The following is a 21,510-nucleotide window of genomic DNA, read 5'->3' on the forward strand; positions in this document are numbered from 1 at the left end:
AAATAACATCGTGGACGAGACATAAAGTGAGCAAAAAACGTCCTAAATGCAGTTAGAATTTATTTAGAACTACAAATTAAATTTCTTTTAGCAATTATTGTTTTTTGTAATGTCACAATTCCAACCCTGCTCCTTAATCCGGGCTTGGACCGGCAAAAGTGACCCGAAATAGGCACTCTGGTGGAGTTACTTTGTGTGTGTGTGTTTATTAGTAGTTTTAAACCTGATCCACAAAACAGCATAAGAGTAAAAGAAGAACTGACTGCGTTACAGCACCCGCTTCTTGTTGAGAGTAAAAGCGATATGCGCTTTCACGTCTTTTTTTAGCGACTTTTCTTGGAAAAAAAAGTCGCTAGGGGGTCTGAAAACTCGCTAAATATAGCGACAAAGTCGCTAAATTGGCAACACTGCTCGCACCAGAGTGAGTTAATATTCTTCTTCTTCTTCTGTATAGGGTTTATTGGCGGTTGGCAAACAGCAAAATGGTGCATTACCGCCACCAACTGGTGTGGAGTGTGGATCGAAATGACAATAAATAAATAAATTCTCCCGAACAAATGGGTCTGCCTTAAAAACCAAAATACAGCCTGATAACTTTCACTTTAAGAGCTCACGCGAAATAAATCAAACACGTCCAACTTCACTTTCATATTGTCCAGCTTTTTGATCAGTTGTCTCCTTCCCATATCATACTTCTGACAATGCAATAAAACATGTTCTATCGTTTCCTGTTCCCTACTGCAGTCACACTCCCCTGTACAGTGTTTACCTATTAAAAATAATGTGCTATTTAAGCCAGTGTGTCCAAATGTCAGTCGAGATATAATCGTCTCCTCTCTCCTGTTTCGTCCTGTACTTCTCATTTCCCCCACTTTCCTTTGGATGTTGTACAACCATCGCCCTTTCCTCTCCTCCTCCCATTGCTTTTGCCACCTTTCCTTCATTTTGTGTCACTAATAACCATATCTACCATCGGTCTCCTTGTTGCGACTGTTGCTGTCCTATCTGCCAGAGTGAGTTAATCTCACACACCCACTACCTTGTCAAAGTTCCTGCCAGGTGACACTTGTTACATTTCTTTTTTACGATTCATTTAGATTTAATGCAACCACATGAAAATCCACTACTACTAATTTAAGATAAAATTCACTTTATTTTCAGATTTTATATGCTACGCAATCTCGCCCTCGTGACAATATCTATTTATTTTCGTATTTTTAAAAAAACTTGTAGCGATAACTTTCCTTCTGGGCAGGGCAACCATAATACAAACCTTTCTATGTTTAAGTTTCAGTTTCATTTCCCAGTAACCGAGCGTAGCCGGAGATTTCGGTCAGAGCCATATAGGCTACTTTGGAATTCTTAGCTAAAGGAACAAATGTCTTTGCAGAATGACATCGACTCTGTCTAAATTCATCATCAAGACCTTGTGCGACAACCAGGGGTGTTTGGAATTCGGGAAATTAGAAGATCAGCTCGCACAGAAATTCACGGTTGCGGATTCGGTCCTACGCGCTGTGCTCTTTGACGATGGTAAAATAGCCATTAAAGAAAGAAGAAAGACGGGAAGTAAAATAATCGGCCCGGATAGTCTGGTAGTGGCTAAAACCAATCTGCGGCTCTGTCAGAAAAAAGCTGGAGAGTGTCCGCAGTGCGATGGGTTACACCTGTGCAAGTATTTTGTTTGCGGAGAGTGCACGTTCGGGTAAGTGACGTATTTATTTATTTATTTTTGTAGAAAGCTTTCCTATAATGACAAAGACTCGGTGATAGTTATCACCGCCATAAATGAGCAAAAAGGTGCTCAATCATTCACGATGGGGTTTTTCAATAAACTACGCAGAGCGCAAAAGGGCTTTGCGTGGATTTAAACTTTAAAGCCCAGCAAATAATCGCAGATTCAATTGTTTTCCTGCTATTAGTCATCGCCTATGGTTGAAACGTATCGTCATCTTATTGGTGCTTCATAGTGATCTCATTCCCACAGCAATTAATCTTCAGTCTGAACACAGGTGTAAATAAAACCCCACAGGGAAAAGTGCTTTTAATACTCAGTGTAAATAGTGAATGATGATGGAATAACCATGACCTTATAAGAACTCTTGTTTTTACTACATAAAAACCGAGCTGAATTTCATGAGACATTGTGGACATCACCGTAATCAAAATTGTTAAATGTGACTTTAGCTTGGCCTGATGGAGACTGCGCTCCCTCGCATTCATGATGAATTTTACGAATTTGGGTCACTCCATTTTTTCCTAATGTTTGCACGATTGTAGTGCAACATTTTGACCAGCAGATGGCAGCAATTTGACAATTCAATTACAGGACTTTGCTCATTTTTTCCCCAAATACACTCATAATGTAAATAAATGATAGAGAGCCTACTGCTCACGCTGAAGGTCACGCCTTCATCTGGATACGACGTTTTTAGTGGGAGAAACGTTAAACTCATCCAAGTGACTTCTTTAGTCTCAGCTGAATGCAGATGTCCCCTACCTTATAAGCAGGCCATTTGCATAATGACTTGAACTAACACCACTGCATGCATCTTTAAATGAGGTTTTTGAAAATTATAGATACGTTGGCTCAGACACTAAACTCAAAAGCAATAATATTGAAAAATATAAGTAAAACAGAATATTTTAATTGGATGGCATGTTGTCATTTACAGAGGGAAGTGTAAGAATCCACACAGTGTGGCATTTCCATACAATGCAGAGCTTTTGAAGAAGTACAATCTTCATGATTTCACAGAGAAACAGCTGTTCCAGCTGTTACTGCAGAACGATCCTTATCTGCTTCCTGAGGTATGTTTTAGCGGTTTGCACTTGGAGGCAATTGTGAAGATTGTCTTGTTCTTCTGTTGAAACTATGTGAACTTCATCCTCCTTTATGATTCCTTTTAGATATGCTCGCATTACAACAAGGGCAACGGTCAGCACGGCTCATGTAAATTCACCACCTCGTGCACAAAGCTCCACGTCTGCCAGCATTTTTTCCAGGGTGACTGCAAATTTGGCTCTTCGTGCAAAAGACAGCATGGCCTCGATGGACATGCGACGAAGCTCTTCCGAGGATTCAGTCGTGAGAATATTGAAAACCTTCACAAGATCTACAGAAATAAATGCATCATCATGGGTCAACAGGAGAGGCAGGGTACTGGTGTCACTGGTAAAGCAGATTTTATAAAAACATGTCTTGCACAGATTTTTGTCAATCAGCAAGACCAGTAATCTACACAATATAAATGTTTCTCTTCTGTAGTGCTAACAGAGGTAAGACCCTCAACTCAGCAGCCTCAGCAGTCTTCCCAGCAGTCTTCCCACAGCAATCCTGGATCCCCAACCAGTTCTGTTTGTCCATCTAAGCCACCGAGCAATGCTGACATGAATGAAATCTGCCTTTATTTCATTCGCAGACATTGCGGATTCAAAGGTAATGGTCACGATGATGGAAGCTGCCTTTCATATCTACAATACAGTAACATCTCAACACCTATAGGTCTATGTCCATATGTGCACCGCCTAATAAATGAATGCTGGTCTGTGTTTTTCATAGACAAGTGTGCACGTGTCCACTGGCATCTGCCCTACAGATGGCAGGTTTTAGACACTGATGGTGTAACCTGGAAGGACTTGCCCACTATGGAGGAAATTGAAAAGGCATACTGTGACCCAGCAAAAGAGACGAGCTGCATGGATCAACCTTCGTCCAGCTTAGGGCTTTTCAGATTTCTGTCTCTTCAAAGGTACACGAAGAAACAGAACACACAGATGAACTGTTTGTGGTGCATCTGCAGTAAAAGATTAAATGCATATTACTGTTATTCACATGAGCTCAGGTCTATAGATTTCCATTAATTTTGATGGAATTGACGTCCCTCTTAGCTCTTCATCCCCAAGTGAGCAGTCGGTGGACTTCAGGACCATGAGATATGGAAACTCTCCAGTTCGTCGCCTGTCCACTGCCTCCTCGGTCTCAAAGCCCCCTCACTTCATTCTCACTACACAGTGGGTCTGGTACTGGAAGGACGATGGTGGGAAATGGTTGGAATATGGAAAGGTGACTTATTGTGATTCTTTCAATGAGTATGAAGATCTTGCCACCCTTGACAGAACTTTTCTAAGGGAACAGATGTGTTATAGTTAGATATGCCAAGTAATTTAATCGCTGGCATGTTTGGAATCTAAACCTTGGTGGATTGCTTGTTGTGTTCTCTTTAGGGTGATGAGGAATCATCAGTGACTTCTGAAACCCTGGAGAATGTATACCTTGAAGACAGAGATACAGAGATTCCGTTCAGTGCTGGCAAACAGCAATATATTCTCCGTTTCAAAGATGCGACAGGAAACCAGGCGATGTATCAGCAGAATGTAAAATTCAAAACCAAGCGAGATGTCAGGAGGAGGCCTCGCTTTGTGTCTGCTCATGACGTGGAGGACAAGCTGAAGAGGTATTTTGACTTCCACTTGTGCACATTGATTCAGGCTATTCAAATATTTCTAGTCTTGGTTGGTTGCTGAATACTGCATGTCTTCTCTGCAGCACGTCATCAAAGAGCTCCAGCTCCTCCACAGCTGAAAGCGTACCTTCGCACTGGGACAAAAATGCCATACCTGAGTTTGGATACAAGGTATCTTTCTTCTATTTAAAAACAAAAACCCAACCCTGTGCTCAGTGTTACTAAACACTAAACCCATATTTCTACTTTTATTGTTGACTTGTATATTTGCACTTTATTCTTGTCTTTCAGCTGATACATCTCTCCCAATCTGCACCAGATTACAATCTGATTGAGTCTTTATTTAGAAGCACAATGCCGGTGAAAAAAATTAACAGCATCCAAAGGATCCAGAACCCGTCTCTGTGGAGAGTCTTCCAGTGGTAAATTACTGACAGAGATTTTTGGCTTTTTTAAAGAAATGATTTGAACTTTTGGAGGAACCAGGTGATAAAATAGTGAATCTACTCTACACAGTGTAGTTTACCTCAGCAGCAACACAACAGAACTTGTTACTGTTAAAAAGTGGAGAAAAAAAACCAAAACTGCTTTGCAGGTGTTGGACTAAGGCTACGTTCACACTGCAGGCGAAAGCGCATCAAATCCGATTTTTTGACCCTGTGCGACCCATATCCGATCATGGTCTGACAGTGTGAACGGCACAAATCCGATATTTTCAAATCCGATCTGGGTCACTTTCGTATGTGGTACTGAATCCGATACATATCCGATGTTTTAGAAAGCGACTGCTGTTTGAATGGTCATGTCGTATTAAATACGCCTTTTACGTCACTGACACAAGACAGACGCCAATTATCAGCGCCGGAGAAGACATCGTGAACGCTTCCTGGCAATCCGGTGTAGATGTTAGTGAAACTGTTGGGAAGACAGCGTTGGAGAAACGTGAACATTTTATTTGTGCTGTATAATCTGCAGATTCTGACAGAAATCTGCAACTATCCTTTGAAGCAGCGCTCCTCTAAAACAGCAATAAGGATCATTATTAGGTTATTTACATTATTATGTAAATAACAAAATAACTTAAAGCAAAAATTGGGAAACGTAAAATCTGAAGTCTTTATATTAAGGGCCATCAGTCAAACAATACTGTTGCTCTGAGTCTAAACAGAGCGCGTTGTGTGTGACGGCTTCTTTTGCGCATGCCGCTTTGAGGGTTCACACTAGAGCGCGTTTGCTGTCGCATTGTTTTTGTAGCGTGAACACGCAGACAAAAAAATCGGATTTGAGCATTAAGACCTGCAGTGTGAACGTAGCCTAAGTTCTGGCCTGGCACAGGAAATAGCTGAATCTTCACTAGCTATCTGATGGGGTTATTAGTTTTTTCCCCCCTCATATCAAGTCTTTATGCTAAATTAAGCAGCTGGATGCAGACAGAAAGGTTTTACACACAAATCTCTGCAAGAAGGATGTTTCCACTTAAATGGCATACACTGTGTTCAGGCAGAAAGAGCAGATGAAGGGGAGGAACGGAGGAGACCCCTCAATGATGTATTTGTTCCACGGGACTGACGAGTCTCTGATAGAGGCCATCTGTGAGCAAAACTTTGACTGGAGGATGTGTGGGGTCCATGGCACAGCCTATGGCAAAGGTACAGCAAAGCAATCTTTGCATCACTTTTTGTAGTATAATGGACACATTGTAGCTAAAATTTGATACCTTAAAGCCATAAAAGGAATGCATCTTCCTCAAAATGAACACCAGAAAACTCTTGAGTACTAAATCACTAGCATTTTTTTCTTTGGACTATATTAACAGTAACACTTTTTTATTTTTAGGGAGCTACTTTGCCAAAGATGCATCTTACTCCGACAGATATGCCAGTGTCAGAGCAACTCCAAACAAGATTATGTTTGTTGCCCTGGTCCTGGTAGGGGACTACACCAAGGGGAGAAGCACGTACGTTCGCCCGCCGCCAAAATCAAACGGAAAAACGCTCTACGATAGTTGCGTTGACTCTGAGAGCAAACCCAGCATTTACGTTGTCTTTGAAAAGCAGCAGATTTACCCAGAATACATTATCAACTACTCATAAGTCGCAGTTTGCCTTCTTTTTTCAGACTAGTGAAACTCTGTAGATGGATGTTCTTTAGTTTCGTGGTGTATCTGAAAGTTTAGAATTTTGCAAATGTAGAAAAATGATTAAATAATTTGATAGTTAACAAAGATAATGACAAAATTTTTAAAAAATGCAATTAATGAACACTCCACAGGTTATCATTTTACATTTTGATTATTCAGAGCTCAAATGTATAAACAGCCTTTAATTTTAAATGTAGCTTCTTATTCCTGTGACATGCTCAGTGACTTCTCATGTCTGTTTTAAATGCAGTGTCATGTAAGTTTTTTCAGTTCTGTTACCGTTTGTGTTAGAGACAAAATTCAACCAGTTTCTGAAAGAAGAGAAGACCAGGTTTATAAATACTTGGTGTGTCTCAGAAGCACAAAGCACTCACAAAGTCCTGTCGTCTGACCACAGAGAGAAAAATCAGCTCTGCTATATTTAACATGTGCGCTTCACATTACCGCAACTCCTCAAATATTTTGGGCTTAAGAAAATTCAACTTGTTCCTAAAAGATGACAATTTAGTAATTTTACAGCAATTATATATAAAAAAAGGGGAAAAAAGCAGCCCAGGCTGCCTGCATGATACTTTCTTATTGCAGTTCAATAAGTTGCAGTCATCGGCCTTTTGAAATTGTGGTGATTTCTCCAAATCTTCGAAATCTTTTAATCATAATGTGTCAGAAGTTGAGAGTGAGAAAGGTTACTATAAAACTACCAAACTATTTGATTATAGTATGCAGTATTTTCAGTATTATAATATTATCTTGAGGAGGGACTTCGAGTTGAACTTGAAATCACTGTAATGGTTTTTCTTGAAATGTATCAGAAAATCCTTATTTTACACTTGAAACTGTACGCATTTCCTTTTCCCTCACAAAATCTCTGCTTTCATGCTCGAAGTATATCCTTAGGCAGAAACGCTTAGCAAAGTGCATCAGTGCAAGCCTTAGCAAGGACAACAGATGATCTGGTGTTAAGATACAGAACAAAATTGGATTGTTTGTTTTGTTGCAAAATAAACACATTGCAAAACTGAAAATGGAGTAATGTTACCACTTTATTTATATATTTGCATCAACAACAAGCTGCTTTTCACTAGGGCTGCCACAATTAGTCGACTAGTCACGATTACGTCGACTATCAAAATCGTCGACGACTGATTTAATAGTCGACGCGTCGTTTGAAGCTTTGTAAGATCACAAAAGACGCCGGAATAAGTAGTAGGATTTAAGAGTGTAATAACAGACTGAAACAGAAGATGGCAGCACTGCATGTACAAGGATGCCAGCTGCCGTTAAACCCCGAAGAAGAAGAAGAAGCTGTGTCCCAGAATTCATAGCGCAGCCCAGCTCAGTTTCCAACAATGGCGGCAGCTAGTTAGTTTTAATATTACTCTTATTATTCTTTCTGGGTCACAAAAAATAAAGGTTTAACATATTCTCAGGCGAGAATGTAGCTGTGTAAACTTCAAATATCTGCTCAGTTTATCAAGACACCACATAATTTCAAAAGCGCTCCGACGTTTTCGGAGACGTCTGTTACCCACTAGCTCGATAGCTAGCGGGGGGGGGGGGGCTAGGCTAACTAGAGCCCGTGAGAACACCGGACTCCCGGCAAATCGTTTTCAAACCCACCGCCGTCTTTCGCTACTCAGGTTAAACATATATAAGTCACTTAGATAACTTAAAAATGTTATTGTTTGGCTTTTTTTTAGTATTTTATTTGTTCCTGAGTAAATCGGTTTGGCTGAGATTAAAGTTATAGTTTTACACAGCTGAATAAACGTCAAGCAGACAGCTGATTATCAGAAGTGTGAGATGCTCAAGAAATTACTCCGGTGTCCTGTTATATTTTAGATAGCAAGGAGTTTATTAAACTTCACCGAAACAATCTGCAAATTTCATTAAAATTTAATAAACTATCATCTTGTCTTTATTTTTAGTTAGCACATACCTTAAACACCAGATGCTGCTGGTGCAATAAGCTGTATGTTTTATGTCCAATGGATGATGATCCGATTAGTCGACTAATGGCAAAAATAATCGGTGACTAGTCGACTATCAAAATGTTTGTGGCAGCCCTACCTTTCACCCATTTCATATGTAAATCAATTAAACAGATCGTTTTGTTTGCTAGAAAGATTTGAATGAATCATCAATAAAACACTTTTAGATCATTTACATTTCAGCACTGCAGTTTCTCAAGTAATGGCCAAAAATCTAAATTGACAGATTGGATATGAGTATAGGAAACTGATGTTCCAATGAGGTGCAATAATAATAATAATGAATGAGTTCATCAACAAAGGTAATGAAAGGATTCTAATGTTTTGTCCCACAGAGTTAAAGTGCAGTGAGTGTTTCATATCCTGAGACATGTAACAGGGACAAGAGTCATCAGGAACCAAACAACAAAGATTTTCTTTCCTATTATAAAACCACTTACTTCACCCTCAAATAGCAGCTTTGGTGGCACAGAGTTACGACCACTTCATGCTCCATCAAAGATTTCAGTGTATCAGTAACAAAAAACACGACTTTTTTGCCAAAAATGTCATTATTTTGTAAATTCGACTCACGTAAAGTGGCAACGTGTGACTGTGAGAAGTGCCATTCAGAGTTGTGTTGTAGCACACTCACAAATGAATGACCCGCATGGTGCACCCTGACCTAAACTGTATCCAAAAGAGAGAGACTGGTAAAGAGCACTTGGATCAACTGCACTTTTGTGCCACTGTGTTTATCATTACAGCGGCAATATTATCATTATAACCACTTTTCAGATCACTGTGTGGGCTGAATCATTGAGGTATGCAGAATGTCAGTAACTATGGAAATACTTTGCTGTAAATCAAAGGAAAGGCCTGATACACTAAGACCCTGAGCCTCAGGTTGGTGTCTAATCATCTGATGGAGAAATAAATGGACCATCTCTTTGGTCCCTTCTTGTGATTTTCACATAAATGCCATTCTTCGGTCCAAGAGTGCTTGACGACTTCAACTCAAGAGGAACCTGAAGACAGAAGAAGTGCATCTTTACATATTTATGTAAACATCATAGCAAATATGAAGGCAGCTAACAAATTATGAGTGAATTGTTTGAAAGTTACGGCACTTTCTAATGTCCTATCATCTCCTCTATGGTCATTATTACTGACTGTCCAAGCATTTACATTGCATACACATTTTAGTACAATAAATAAATGAATACCTTGGTCTCAGAGCAGGCCACAATGCTGAAGCTTTGGAACAGCCGCACTAAAGCCATTTTGATTTCAAGCTGGGCGAGCCTCATTCCCACACAGTTACGAGGGCCGGCCCCAAACGGTAGGTATACGAATGGGTGTCGACTGGCCTTGGCCTCTGGCGTAAACCTGGGGATAATCCACAGGTTAGGTGCTTTGGGGGAGAATTAAAGGCAGTGCCAATACAAAATCATCCTGTCAGTTATGTGTTTCCTTTTAGAGATGATTTTAATTTGGAAAAAGCAAGACCAGGCAACTTTTTCAACGTGAAGCTCAAAACTCAAAGGACAGAGTCAAACTGAACAAGTACGTTTCTGGCAACAAGCTTAAGGTTTTTTTGAAACGGTTTAAAACAGCAGCTGGCCTTTTAGAGGCATCAGTCTTATAGAAAGGTATATCTGTGTGTTATTGTTATAGCATGAAGAGACATTGCGTGTTTTCTTTAATGCTACTTAATCATCAGAAAATAAACTGGGACATGAAATTAAATCTTGTGGTTCACCACAAGGATAATGAACGGTTGCCCGTGGTGACTAAAAAGGATCTTTCTAATATATCCAGAGGCCAACACAGAGGTTGTATACAAAAAGGGAATGTCTTTCAATGTCCACAGAAAAAATATGGAGATTCTCAGTTGTGGTGAGCATAGTGTGCTGTGGTCTGCTGGGAGGCAGCAGACCATTGCAATGGCAGATAGTGATTATTTTACTGCATTAAAATGTATAATTGGTACACTGTACTTTGACTTTGATCAGAGACGTGGCACACAGCACTGCACATGGTGTACTTTCACCAGACAGATGGATGAACAACACCTTAGGTATGTTGTTAATATTTGTCTTGTATTCATGTTATTACATCAACATTTGATTGACTTCAAAGTTAGTTACAAGTGTTGATATTTTTAAATTTGAATATGCTCCGTTCGTCATTTATTAGAAGTAGACTGAAGCACCTCTCTGGGATGAACTCCTCAGGCTCTGGCCAATGTTCCGGGTCATAATGGAGGAAGCCTGCAGGGATCTCCACTGTTATTCCTTTAGGAAGGAATTGGCCATTCACTACACAGTCATGGTCAACTTCTCGTGCAAACCTTAATGGGACAAAATACGGAATTAACGTAATACAATTAAATTATATTAAGAATAAAATCATTATATATAGCTTTTATTTTTAAAGTCAAAAAAATCTTTCACAGGACTCTGCAGTCCAGTGAAAAACTACATACTTCATGAGTTAAGAGGGTAATTAGCAGCTAGTTGCAGTTAATCAAATGCATTTTATTGATTGATCGATAATTTGACATCTATAAAAGATATAAAACGGTTCGTGTTAACTCAGTGCCAAGGAGGAAAAGTATCAGTTTAGAGAAGCAGCTGTTCCTGTTCATCAATACAGGCATGGTCAGAAATCAACTTCAGGTCTGTTGTTCTATAGTGAGCGAGATTATTCACAACTGGAATAATTCAAGACAATTGTTAATCTTACCCAAGTAATGAGAAAGACTGAAGCAACATTGAGAGACGAGTGGGCAAATTTCTCCACACTGCTGTGAGACTGATAAAGTTATACTGAAAACTAGGGCTGCCACAATTAGTCGACTAGTCACGATTACGTCGACTATCAAAATCGTCGACGACTGATTTACTAGTCGAGGCGTCGTTTGAAGCTTTGTAAGATCACAAAAGCCACAGGAATAAGTAGTAGGATTTAAGAGTGTAATAACGGACTGAGACAGAAGATGGCAGCACTGCATGTACAAGGACGCCAGCTGTGGTTAAACCCCGAAGAAGAAGCAGCTGTGTCCCAGAATTCATAGCGCAGCCCAGCTCAGTTTCCAACAATGGCGGCAGCTAGTTAGTTTTAATATTACTCTTATTATTCTTTCTGGGTCACAAAATAAACGTTTAACATATTTTCAGGCGAGAATATAGCTGTGTAAACCTCAAATATCTGCTCAGTTTATCAAGACACCACATATTTTCAAAAGCGCTCCGACGTTTTCGGAGACGTCTGTTACCCACTAGCTTGATAGCTAGCCGGGGGCAAGGCTAACTAGAACCGTGAGAACACCGGACTCGTTTTCAAACCCACCACCGTCTTTCGCTACTCAGGTTAAATATATATAAGTCACTTAGATAACTTAAAAATGTTATTGTTTGGCTTTTTTCAGTATTTTATTTGTTCCTGAGTGAATCGGTTTTGCTGAGATTAAAGTTATAGTTTTTACACAGCTGAATAAAAGTCAAACAGAAAACTGATTATCAGAAGTGTGAGATGCTCAAGAATTTACTCCGGTGTCCTGTTATATTTTAGATAGCAAGGAGTTTATTAAACTTCACCGAAACAATCTGCAAACTTCATTAAAATTTAATAAACTACCATCTTGTCTTTATTTTTAGTTAGCACATACCTTAAACACTTAAAACTGTAAGCTAATGATAGTTATATAAGAGCAGATGCTGCTGGTGCAATAAGCTGTATGTTGTACGTCCAATGGATGATGATCTGATTAGTCGACTAATGGCAAAAATAATCGGTGACTAGTCGACTATCAAAATAATCGTTTGTGGCAGCCCTAATGAAAACCATTACTTCAAGTTATTCCTTGTACACCTGGTTCTACGAGCTACTGAATCATGGGGTCGATTTCCTTTATCACAGGACAGCAAAGAGCCTGAAAACTTTCTTTTACATAAAGTAATGGAGATGATAAGCAACAATATTCAGACAGATAGTGACGTTTAAATAATGCTCAGCTAGTAATAAGGGGCCCAAAGTGTGCCTGGAAAATATCCCCCACACCATTACATCCCCAACAGCCTGAACTGTTGATGCAAGGCAGGATGACTGCATGCTTTAATGCTGTGCAAGAAATACAACACCATCCAAATGTCCAACTGGTGAGAGCAGGCAATATTTTTCTAATCTTCTGTTATTTTGGTGAGCCCATGTGACCTTCAGCCTCACTTCCCTGTTCTTAGGTTACAGGAGAGGCAATTCAAATTCAATGTTCAATGAGATTCAATGTTCTGTGCAGTCAGAGATGCATACCTCAGCTGTAGTGAGTGGTTATTTGAATTACTCGTTCCTTCTATCAGCTCAAAGCAGCCTGGATATTCTCCTCAGACTTCTGGCATCAACATTTTTACCCAGAGAACTGCTGCTAACTGGATATTGTTTCTTTATAGAATCATTAAACCCCAGGAATGGTGCACAAAGATCCCAGTAGATCAGCAGTGGTTCATTTATTTAGAGCACCCTGCCAAAATTACTTCACGTTTCAGTGTGTACGTGTGCAACAGTGTAAAAGAAAGACAGCTAAAGTTTTAAGTGGATTGCAACTTGTTACATTACTTTTAGGCTAAATGTAACAACAGTTAACCAACATTTAATCCCTGTAACAGCTGAAGCTGCAAGAATCCTAATAATAGATTGAAATATCTGCATCGTTTCTTTTTTTTAACATCTGCATCACCACCTTAAATCTGGCGGTCAGCGTTTGGTGGGCCATGGCACCATTCTCCCTTCCCCAATGGGCCCAACCTACTCTTGCAAAGCAGTATATGCAAGAGAAGCAGTGACGTGTACATTTTATCTCCTTGTTGTATGGTATACATGCATGATTAAATATGGGCTATCCTCCAAAGTGCTATAAATAAATACCACCCTGTTTCCACTTAACATCCTTCTTTACCTGAATCCAGGAGGGTAGAGGCGTAATGCTTCACATATAACCATGTCCAAATACTTCAGCTCCTGGACATTTGTGTAATCAGGTGATTCCTTCAACAACAGTAGCATGAATATAATCGATAACTGTCCAAAATAACATGCAGCATGCAAAAAAAAACAAAACAAAGCACCACAACGTAAAACACTCACATGTCTAGTGTAGAAATCATCCACCTCTTTCTGTACTTTGAGTTGACATTCAGGGTGGAGGGCCAAGAGGTAGCAGGTGAACGCCAGAGTGTTGCTACTAGTTTCATAGCCTGCCAGGAGGAAGACGAAAGCCTGACCAACAATCTCATCCTCAGTCATCATCTTTTTCTGTGGACGCCTGACAGACGGCTCCTGTGAATGAGGAGGGTCATTTTCCTGAACCGAGCCCGAAGGCTGGGTCTCCTGGTTCCTGTGTTCGATCTCCTCGGGGTCATTAGATGTGTCAAAGTGGTCCAACGACACAATCTCTTTGGTGGTTCGAGCATCTAACATCAGCTGAAGGAAGTCTCTACGCCTCTACATGTAAAAAGAAAAAAGAAACAAAAGAAAACGGTAAATATTTATTTCAAACAAATGATGAAGGGAGACGGCTGTGTTAACTGTCTGAGATTCACCTCCTCAGGAGGCTGCTCCTCTCGCTGCTTGATGATCTTCTGAATGCTGTTAATGAAGAAATTATTCATCTTATCTCGTCTTTCATTGGGGATAAGTTTTGCCATGGGAGCGGCAAGGAAAGGAAAAGCCACTGAAGACAGTAAGACACAAATTCGCAGATGTAATTATGAAATGCCTTAAAAAAACTTTGCATTAAGAATTCCCGATAACACTGTGGTAACGTTGAAATCTAAACAATGCATTAATTAATATATCTTATTGTCTTCCTCTATAAATCTTCTAATTACTTAGAAATTATTAAAATTAATTACAATTCCAAAAACTTCTTTTTAGGATTAGTCTAAAACGATGTACAATTTTTCACATTCCTAAATATATTTATCTTCCTCTTTTAATGTCCTAAATAAATCTCTTAAATTCAAGCAATAATTAAGTAATATTGATGACTAACTGAAAAATAACAAAATGGGCCTGAAGAAGGAAAAATTGAAGAACATCTGAGCGTGGTGGACAAACGGGTCGTCTGGGTTGTTCTGCGAGTCCACCTGAGTTGCAAATGCCACACTGGCAATAACATCCATGGTAAAGTAGCCAAAGCACCTGTAGGAAAGCATATACCAAAAATAAATCAATTAATTAAAGAGAAGATTGAAAATTTTAAATAAAAATGATTCTTTCAGCATTTGTTTTTTATTGTTTTTGTACTTACTTGTGGATGTCAAAGGCCTGTGCTGACTCAGCGTGGCCGTTTAAATTCTTCATCAGGGCATCGATGGCTATGTTGATCAAAGGAACCATCTATACTCAAAAAGATAAATCATGAGAGACTCAAACCAGTCCTGCCAAAACCCTTTAGTGAGTCATTACATCACAAAATAGAAAATTCAAATACTTTGCAATGCATTTTCTAACAAGTAATAGAAATGTTAATGTCTCACTTCTTTCAGTTTGGCAGAGCTGAAGGATGGGGTCAAGATGCTCCGTACTCGCTTCCATTGTTCGTTCCTCAGCATGAGTAGACAGTCAGTCATGGGCTTGGTGGCAAAGCGAAAAGCCTGCAAAAACGAGACAAGAGCACAAACGCAAAAATCCATTACAGCCCATGAAGTAAGTTTGTGTGGGAATAATTGCTGAACAAACATCGTGCATCTAAACGCTCCGTCTAATGTCCTCACCATTCTATTAGGGAAGCTACTGAAGTCCTTGACCATCAACTGTCTGAGCATATCAGGATCCGCTATTATCACGACTGGTCTGCGCCCCAAATAATACCTGAAATATGCCGATGTATACAATATGAGTGAGATACCAGCCAAAACAAACAAAAACCTTTGATGTTAAGTAAAGTATTTGCGTCATTTCAGAATGCAGAAAAATTAAAATGTTACTACTGTTGCTACTTTTTCAACTTTGAAGCACTATTGCGATGTAATATAAACTTTCCTGTGCAAATGGTGTGTGCACAGAAATAAAAGATAAACAGCTATTAATCTAAATCCAAGGCAATGAGTCCATTTTTGTGCATTCTTTATCAGCAGGTGTCTCTGTTTCTGTGGGAGGAAAACTCCTAGAACTACATAGAAAGCAAATGCAGTAGCACGAGTTATTATTAGTTTCTGTGTCAATGCTGTTATAAAATAATAATCCAGGTGTACTGATCTCTTTGCAAATGTTCAGTTTGCTATTTTTCCACAATAGTAATTTTAGTAGATGCTGATTTTTTTTTTTTTTTTACTTACCCACAAACTCTACCATGTGTTTTTATTACATAACTCATAGGTTTGAAAAAACCCTGAAAAGAAAGTGGAAAACAAAAACATCAGACTAAAAATATCCACATTATTTACTATTTGTATAACTGAAATCACAGAAAAGGTTAACAGCACATCGGCTTATCACAGCCATGACCTTATAAGTGATCAATTTATAAAACATAATGGTCAACTGACAACCCTATATAAACTGAAAATAAAAAGTTTAAACAGGAGCTTAATGGAACAAATGTTGCATATTATTCAGCTGTATTTTTACTTCACTGCATCAGAATATCTTTAAAAATGACAATAGATGTAGATTGCAACCTTTAAACCCTCCCAGTTTGACACAAAATGAAGCAGATGTTTGTTACACTGTATCTTACCTGCTGAAACATGAATAAGTTGCCAAAGAAAGGCACTGGCTTTGGATGTTTGATGCCATATCCTGAGAGGACTGAGAAGGGACGGACTGAATACCTACAGGCAAAAGTGCAGAAATGTGATGATGTGTTGTGAATGAAAGGATTAAACATCAAGCACATTAAAGAACACAGATACAACATTCAGTTAAATGCTATCCACACCATCCTTATAGTCCTTTGGTCTACATATCGTTAACTTAGGACCATACATTTTTTTCTAATAATGCATTTCCTGTACACATCCACAGTGATTCAAAGAGTTTAACAAAAGCATTGTATTACATTATTAAGGAATTACAGCTATTTGTATACATACTCTTACATTTTCCGAGACTCAAAAATAATTGGACAAACTAACATAATTAAATGTACAATATTGTTTTTAAGTCCAGAACTCACAGCCATCACTAGATGGATTTCTTCCCTTGAGATGTTCTGCTAGGGATTTACTGTATGTTCTGTCCCCAGTAAAAGATTAAAAAATGGTTCATAATAATTTAGTGATAAAATGTCATATTTCATCTGTGGTAATTTATGTTAAAAAAGAGAGTCATTTAGTTAAAAATATGTTCTATACAGTCAGCATTAGTTTTTCTGTATCTTATTTTGAAGGAGTAATCTGTGTTCGCAATGCATTGTGGGAAGCAGACGCTGCAGTAAGTTAGGAAAAAGCATTGTACAGAAAACCTGCCTATCTGTGTTTAAACTTCATCTCCTGTGGCCTGAATCTTTATATACACCATCGAAAGCAATGGCTTTTCACTCAACACTTTCATCGAGCTATTCAAGCCACAGTTGTAAAAGATTGTAAGCCGTCAAGAAGACTGTAATAAAGGAGCAAGACGCTCAGTTTCCTGGCTCATGAAAATTGAGTTTGGCTTGCTGTTGACCTGCGTTAACATACACAGTGTATCCAACACGTAGCGATAACAGTATACTGTAGCTGCCCTCGGTCGCTGTTTGTTTTGGAGTATTACTGCCTTTGGTTTTGTATTTAATAAATGAAAAACATGATCTACTGGGTTGAAATCAGATAACTAACTTGAATCGCCTTTGATCTGCCCACTCCTGAAGGTTTTTTTATTGTCTTAGATAGTTTTATTTTATTTTTTTATCCTAATGATACCTTCTTTTTCCTTCACTGACATCTCATATTGAGAGTTCATGTGAACAGCGACCAAAATGTAAGTTCAATAATCAACTCCTTTTAAGTGCTTAGTTTGCCATGAAATAATGTGGGAACAGGCCTCCCCTGCTTATCAGTCAATTGTCCAATTACCTTTGAGTCTATGAAAATGGGCGACTGTGGATATTCATAATATGTAACATATAGTATATATTGCTGTATTTTCACAGCAGAACAACATGTCACAAATAAACATACTAAGGTTTTATTTCCAGCTAAGTGTGGTGGAGTACAGAGAAAAACTGACATAAAATGTGTCATTATCCAAAAACTGTCCGACTGTCTATCATAAATAAACAAATACTCGACATTTGTTCACTCACCAGTAAAGGAGACCGAGGAAAATGAGGAAGAGGCTGAGTGTCACAGATATTCTGCTGACCTCAATGTTGAACGCGTTTAAAAAGTCACCTACAGCCTGCATGTTGGAAAATGTTGTTTTCTATCATCAGAATGAGATGAAAGTTCCTGCGCAGAAAAACAAGAAAAAGGGTTTAAGTTAACAAAAAGAACTAGATTGATTATAATGCACGTACAAAAACAGGAAGCCATAAAAATACTTGCAAAACAGGTCTTTAAAACAAAAGAATTATATACCCCCTTCATAAATCTTTTTGCCTACAGAGTATTTACCAGCTGAAGTAAAGTTATAAGACATAAAAACAGACAGAAACGTCGGAAATCACCACAGCAGAGAAAGGCAGAAGCTGAAACAGGAAGCTCCAACCCTGAGGGCAAACAAAACAGTGAAGAAGGCGCAACAGCGCCTCTTCTTTCTCAGGAGACTGAAAAGATTTGGCATGAGCCCCCGCATCCTCAGGACCTTCTATCGCTGTGCCATTGAGAGCATCCTCACTGGATGCATCACCACCTGGTATGGCAACAGCACCGCTTACAACCTCAAAGCTCTCCAGAGAGTAGTGCGGTGTGCTGAAAGGATAATTGGAGGTGAGCTTCCCTCCCTCCAGGACATCTACAGGAAGCGGTGCCTGAGGAAAGCGGGGAGGATCATCAAGGACTCCATTCACCCCAGCCATAAACTGTTCAGACTACTTCCATCAGGAAGGAGGTTCTGCAGCATCCGGTCCCGTACCAGCAGACTGAGAGACAGCTGTTTTGCACAATATCCAACTACCAACCTCTGTATATTTTATATATTTTATTTTATTTTTACTCTATTTAATTTGCATATATTTAATTTAATCACATATATATACACACGTAGACATACATATTTAGTATACATTCAGAAACATGCATAAACTCTCATATTGTACATATATTTATTCATATAATTCTCAGATTTAGCCATTCTTATATTTGCTTGTTCTTATCTTATTGTACTTTGCACACCTCTGTTGCTTGTGAAGCTTGCACACAAGAATTTCACTCACATGTACTGTACCAGTGTACCTGCACATGTGATGTGACAATAAAAGTGACTTGATTTGATTTGATCAGAAGTGTTATATAGCAAGGTAAAAGTCATTTTATATAAATACTTTAGATTAGTGATGTGACGTTCTGTATCGAGGCTTCAAAGCTTGTAATTGAGGGGGCGTTTCCGCGACGCGTGTATCAAGGCTTGCTTCATTTATGGGAGGAGCTGAAAACGATGACGTCCGAAGCCTCGCTACCCAGCTGTACCACGTGACTGGTTCACGAAGCGGTTTGAACTTTGCCGCGAGATATGACAGCGATATAAACCCCTCAGACTTCATTCAAAATGTGGGTGTTTGATGGAGAGTTGCGGTTAGTGAGAGTTTGGAGACAGTTTGGAGGTTTATGAGAGTGAGGAGATAAAGTCAGGAGAGAATGGAGCCAGCTAAGAAAAGGAGGATGTCCTCCCCTGTGTGGGAACATTTTGATTTTATTCCTCCCAACAAGGTATGTGAATTTCAACAGAAGATGTATTTTCATAATACTGATGGTGCAATAAAACATATGTTAAGCTGTCTTTACTTTTGTACAAGGTGAAGTGTTGCTATGTGCCAGGGAGCTGGGATATAACAACAACACCTCATCCATGCTTAGGCACTACAGAGCTTTGCATGAGAATAAGGGGAACACCGATTGTGGAGCAAGACCAGGTGAGCCATCAAATGCAATGATAATAAAGCATGCAGTAATGTTACTAAATTATATAACAATATTATACAACTGTAATAAGTTACGTGTGTGATATTTATATTTGTGCTTTGTTTTTATTTTCTTTCCTCAGGAGAACAACAAATAGATGAAGACCTGGTTGGCATGGTGATTGAGGACTCCCAGCCATTTAGCATTGTGGAGGACAAAGGATTTAAAAGATTTGTTAAATCATTAAATCCTAGCTATGTTCTCCCCACTAAAAAGGTCATAAAAGCAGTGGAAATTTAGTTTTTGCAGAATAAAATGTGAACAGGCAGGCCTCAGTGTGTAGCTGTCCATACCTCACCGTTACAAAAGCACAACCACTGTTCACACCCCAACCACACCTCACCGCACAGTAAATGATCATTTCCATTTTAAGCATTTCCAAATGATCATTTTCCATACTGCCAGTATAAATATACACAGTATACTGCCATCACTACAATATACTTTTAAAGTATATTTTTTTAAATGTCTTGATGGTCTTGGGCCTTCTTATCTCTCAGATTTGCTTTTACCATATGAACGCTCGCGGACCCTGAGGTCCTCTGGCACTGGCCTTTTGATTGTCCCTAAAGTCAGGACACATACTCACGGAGAGGCAGCTTTTCAGTGGTATGGACCTCGTCTGTGGAACAGCCTGCCGGAGGAGCTCAGGGCCGCAGAGAACGTACATGTTTTTAAGAACAGGCTCAAGACCCACCTTTTTAATTTAGCTTTTACTTAACGTTTATTTATTCTATCCTGTTATTCTATTTATATTATTAATTTAGGTTTTACCTAATATTTATTGATTTTATTCTTATTCATTTTTTATCTTCTTACTCTATTTATATTGTATCCCATTCTTATTTATTTTATTTTATTTATTCTGTATATACTCTTATTAGGTCATATCTCCAGTGTTTCCTTGGAGGGGGCTCTCTGCACCGGGGCTGTGATCAACCGTGGCTGCTGGGGCTCTGTGGGTCTTCTCAGCCTGGCTGGGGGGCTTCTTTGCCTCCCTCCTGCTGTGTGCCCAGCCTGGAGGCTGCGGTCTGTGACTGGCTCCCGGTGCAGACGGCTCCCTGTGATAGTGTTTCCTCACCTGGCTCATGTGTGCCCAGCCCAATTTTACTCTTTAATTGCGTGTGTGTGCGTTGTGGGGTGGGGGTATCCATGATCGTTTATGTTAATGAAAGTGTGGGGAGTGAGTCGGAGGGCGGGGTGGGCTGCTTTTAACCATGTAAAGCACTTTGTGCTACATCTTTGTATGAAAAGTGCTTTATAAATAAAGATTGATTGATTGATACATGTTTTACACACTCCTTTTGTTGTTGACATTTACAGGTTGTGTGCAAAAGGCCACACTCTTCAAATTCATGTCAACTAATATTTTTACGTCCAGTAGGTGTCCTACTAGAGCAAATGAAGCTTCAAGATGCTTTGCGCCTGGGTGAACCAATTGGATGAAAAGCTTCAGTGCTTCATGAAGCTTCATCTGCCCATCACTAGTTTAGATGGATCTGTAGGGACCACTAACCACGGAACAAGTGAAACCTAACCTACCTTTTTTCTCTCATTTATTAATGAGATATATGTGGCGCACAACTCATTTGCTCATGTGATGCTAGGTTAGCTTGCTGATGAAATAAAGGTTTCCATCTAACTAATATCACTAACATGTTTCTATTACTTATGTCTTTATAATATTAACACCGCAACATTCAGCATATGGGAAACACACACTCACCTCACCTTCTTCGTCCTTCGCCGAGTTTTGTAAATATAATAGTCACGTCTTCCTCTTTTTGACAACAGCTCGTCACTCCACAGGAAGCTGTGTCGTCTACTGC

The 21,510-nt window shown here is 39.2% G+C and overlaps 2 protein-coding genes across 3 annotated transcripts; one reads left to right on the top strand and one right to left on the bottom strand.

Annotated features, from left to right (window-relative positions):
- Positions 1-1,208: 1,208 nt before the first annotated feature.
- On the top strand, positions 1,209-7,631 carry parp12a (poly (ADP-ribose) polymerase family, member 12a). The gene is made up of 11 exons (XM_085167851.1): positions 1,209-1,705; positions 2,676-2,811; positions 2,911-3,175; positions 3,269-3,439; positions 3,563-3,752; positions 3,892-4,066; positions 4,228-4,457; positions 4,550-4,637; positions 4,758-4,888; positions 5,967-6,115; positions 6,303-7,631. Exons 1-11 carry the CDS (start codon positions 1,392-1,394, stop codon positions 6,557-6,559), a joined length of 2,106 nt encoding a protein of 701 aa, XP_085023977.1. The 5' UTR covers positions 1,209-1,391; the 3' UTR covers positions 6,560-7,631.
- Positions 7,630-21,503, bottom strand: LOC146515867 (thromboxane-A synthase-like). Of its 2 annotated transcripts, none has more exons than XM_085167855.1 (14): positions 21,408-21,503; positions 17,866-18,010; positions 16,318-16,411; positions 15,917-15,969; positions 15,353-15,449; positions 15,116-15,232; positions 14,887-14,975; positions 14,629-14,777; positions 14,177-14,307; positions 13,722-14,078; positions 13,534-13,622; positions 10,792-10,929; positions 9,803-9,965; positions 7,630-9,604 (listed from the first exon to the last, which is right to left on the bottom strand). In XM_085167855.1, exons 2-14 carry the CDS (start codon positions 17,964-17,966, stop codon positions 9,491-9,493), a joined length of 1,692 nt encoding a protein of 563 aa, XP_085023981.1. In that variant the 5' UTR covers positions 17,967-18,010; positions 21,408-21,503; the 3' UTR covers positions 7,630-9,490. The 2 variants fall into 2 exon arrangements, with proteins under 2 accessions (XP_085023981.1, XP_085023982.1); XM_085167856.1 differs by lacking the exon at positions 21,408-21,503 and adding an exon at positions 18,140-18,648.
- Positions 21,504-21,510: the final 7 nt, after the last annotated feature.

This window comes from Neolamprologus multifasciatus, chromosome 7 (genome assembly GCF_963576455.1).
Source record: "Neolamprologus multifasciatus chromosome 7, fNeoMul1.2, whole genome shotgun sequence".
NCBI lineage: Eukaryota > Metazoa > Chordata > Actinopteri > Cichliformes > Cichlidae > Neolamprologus > Neolamprologus multifasciatus.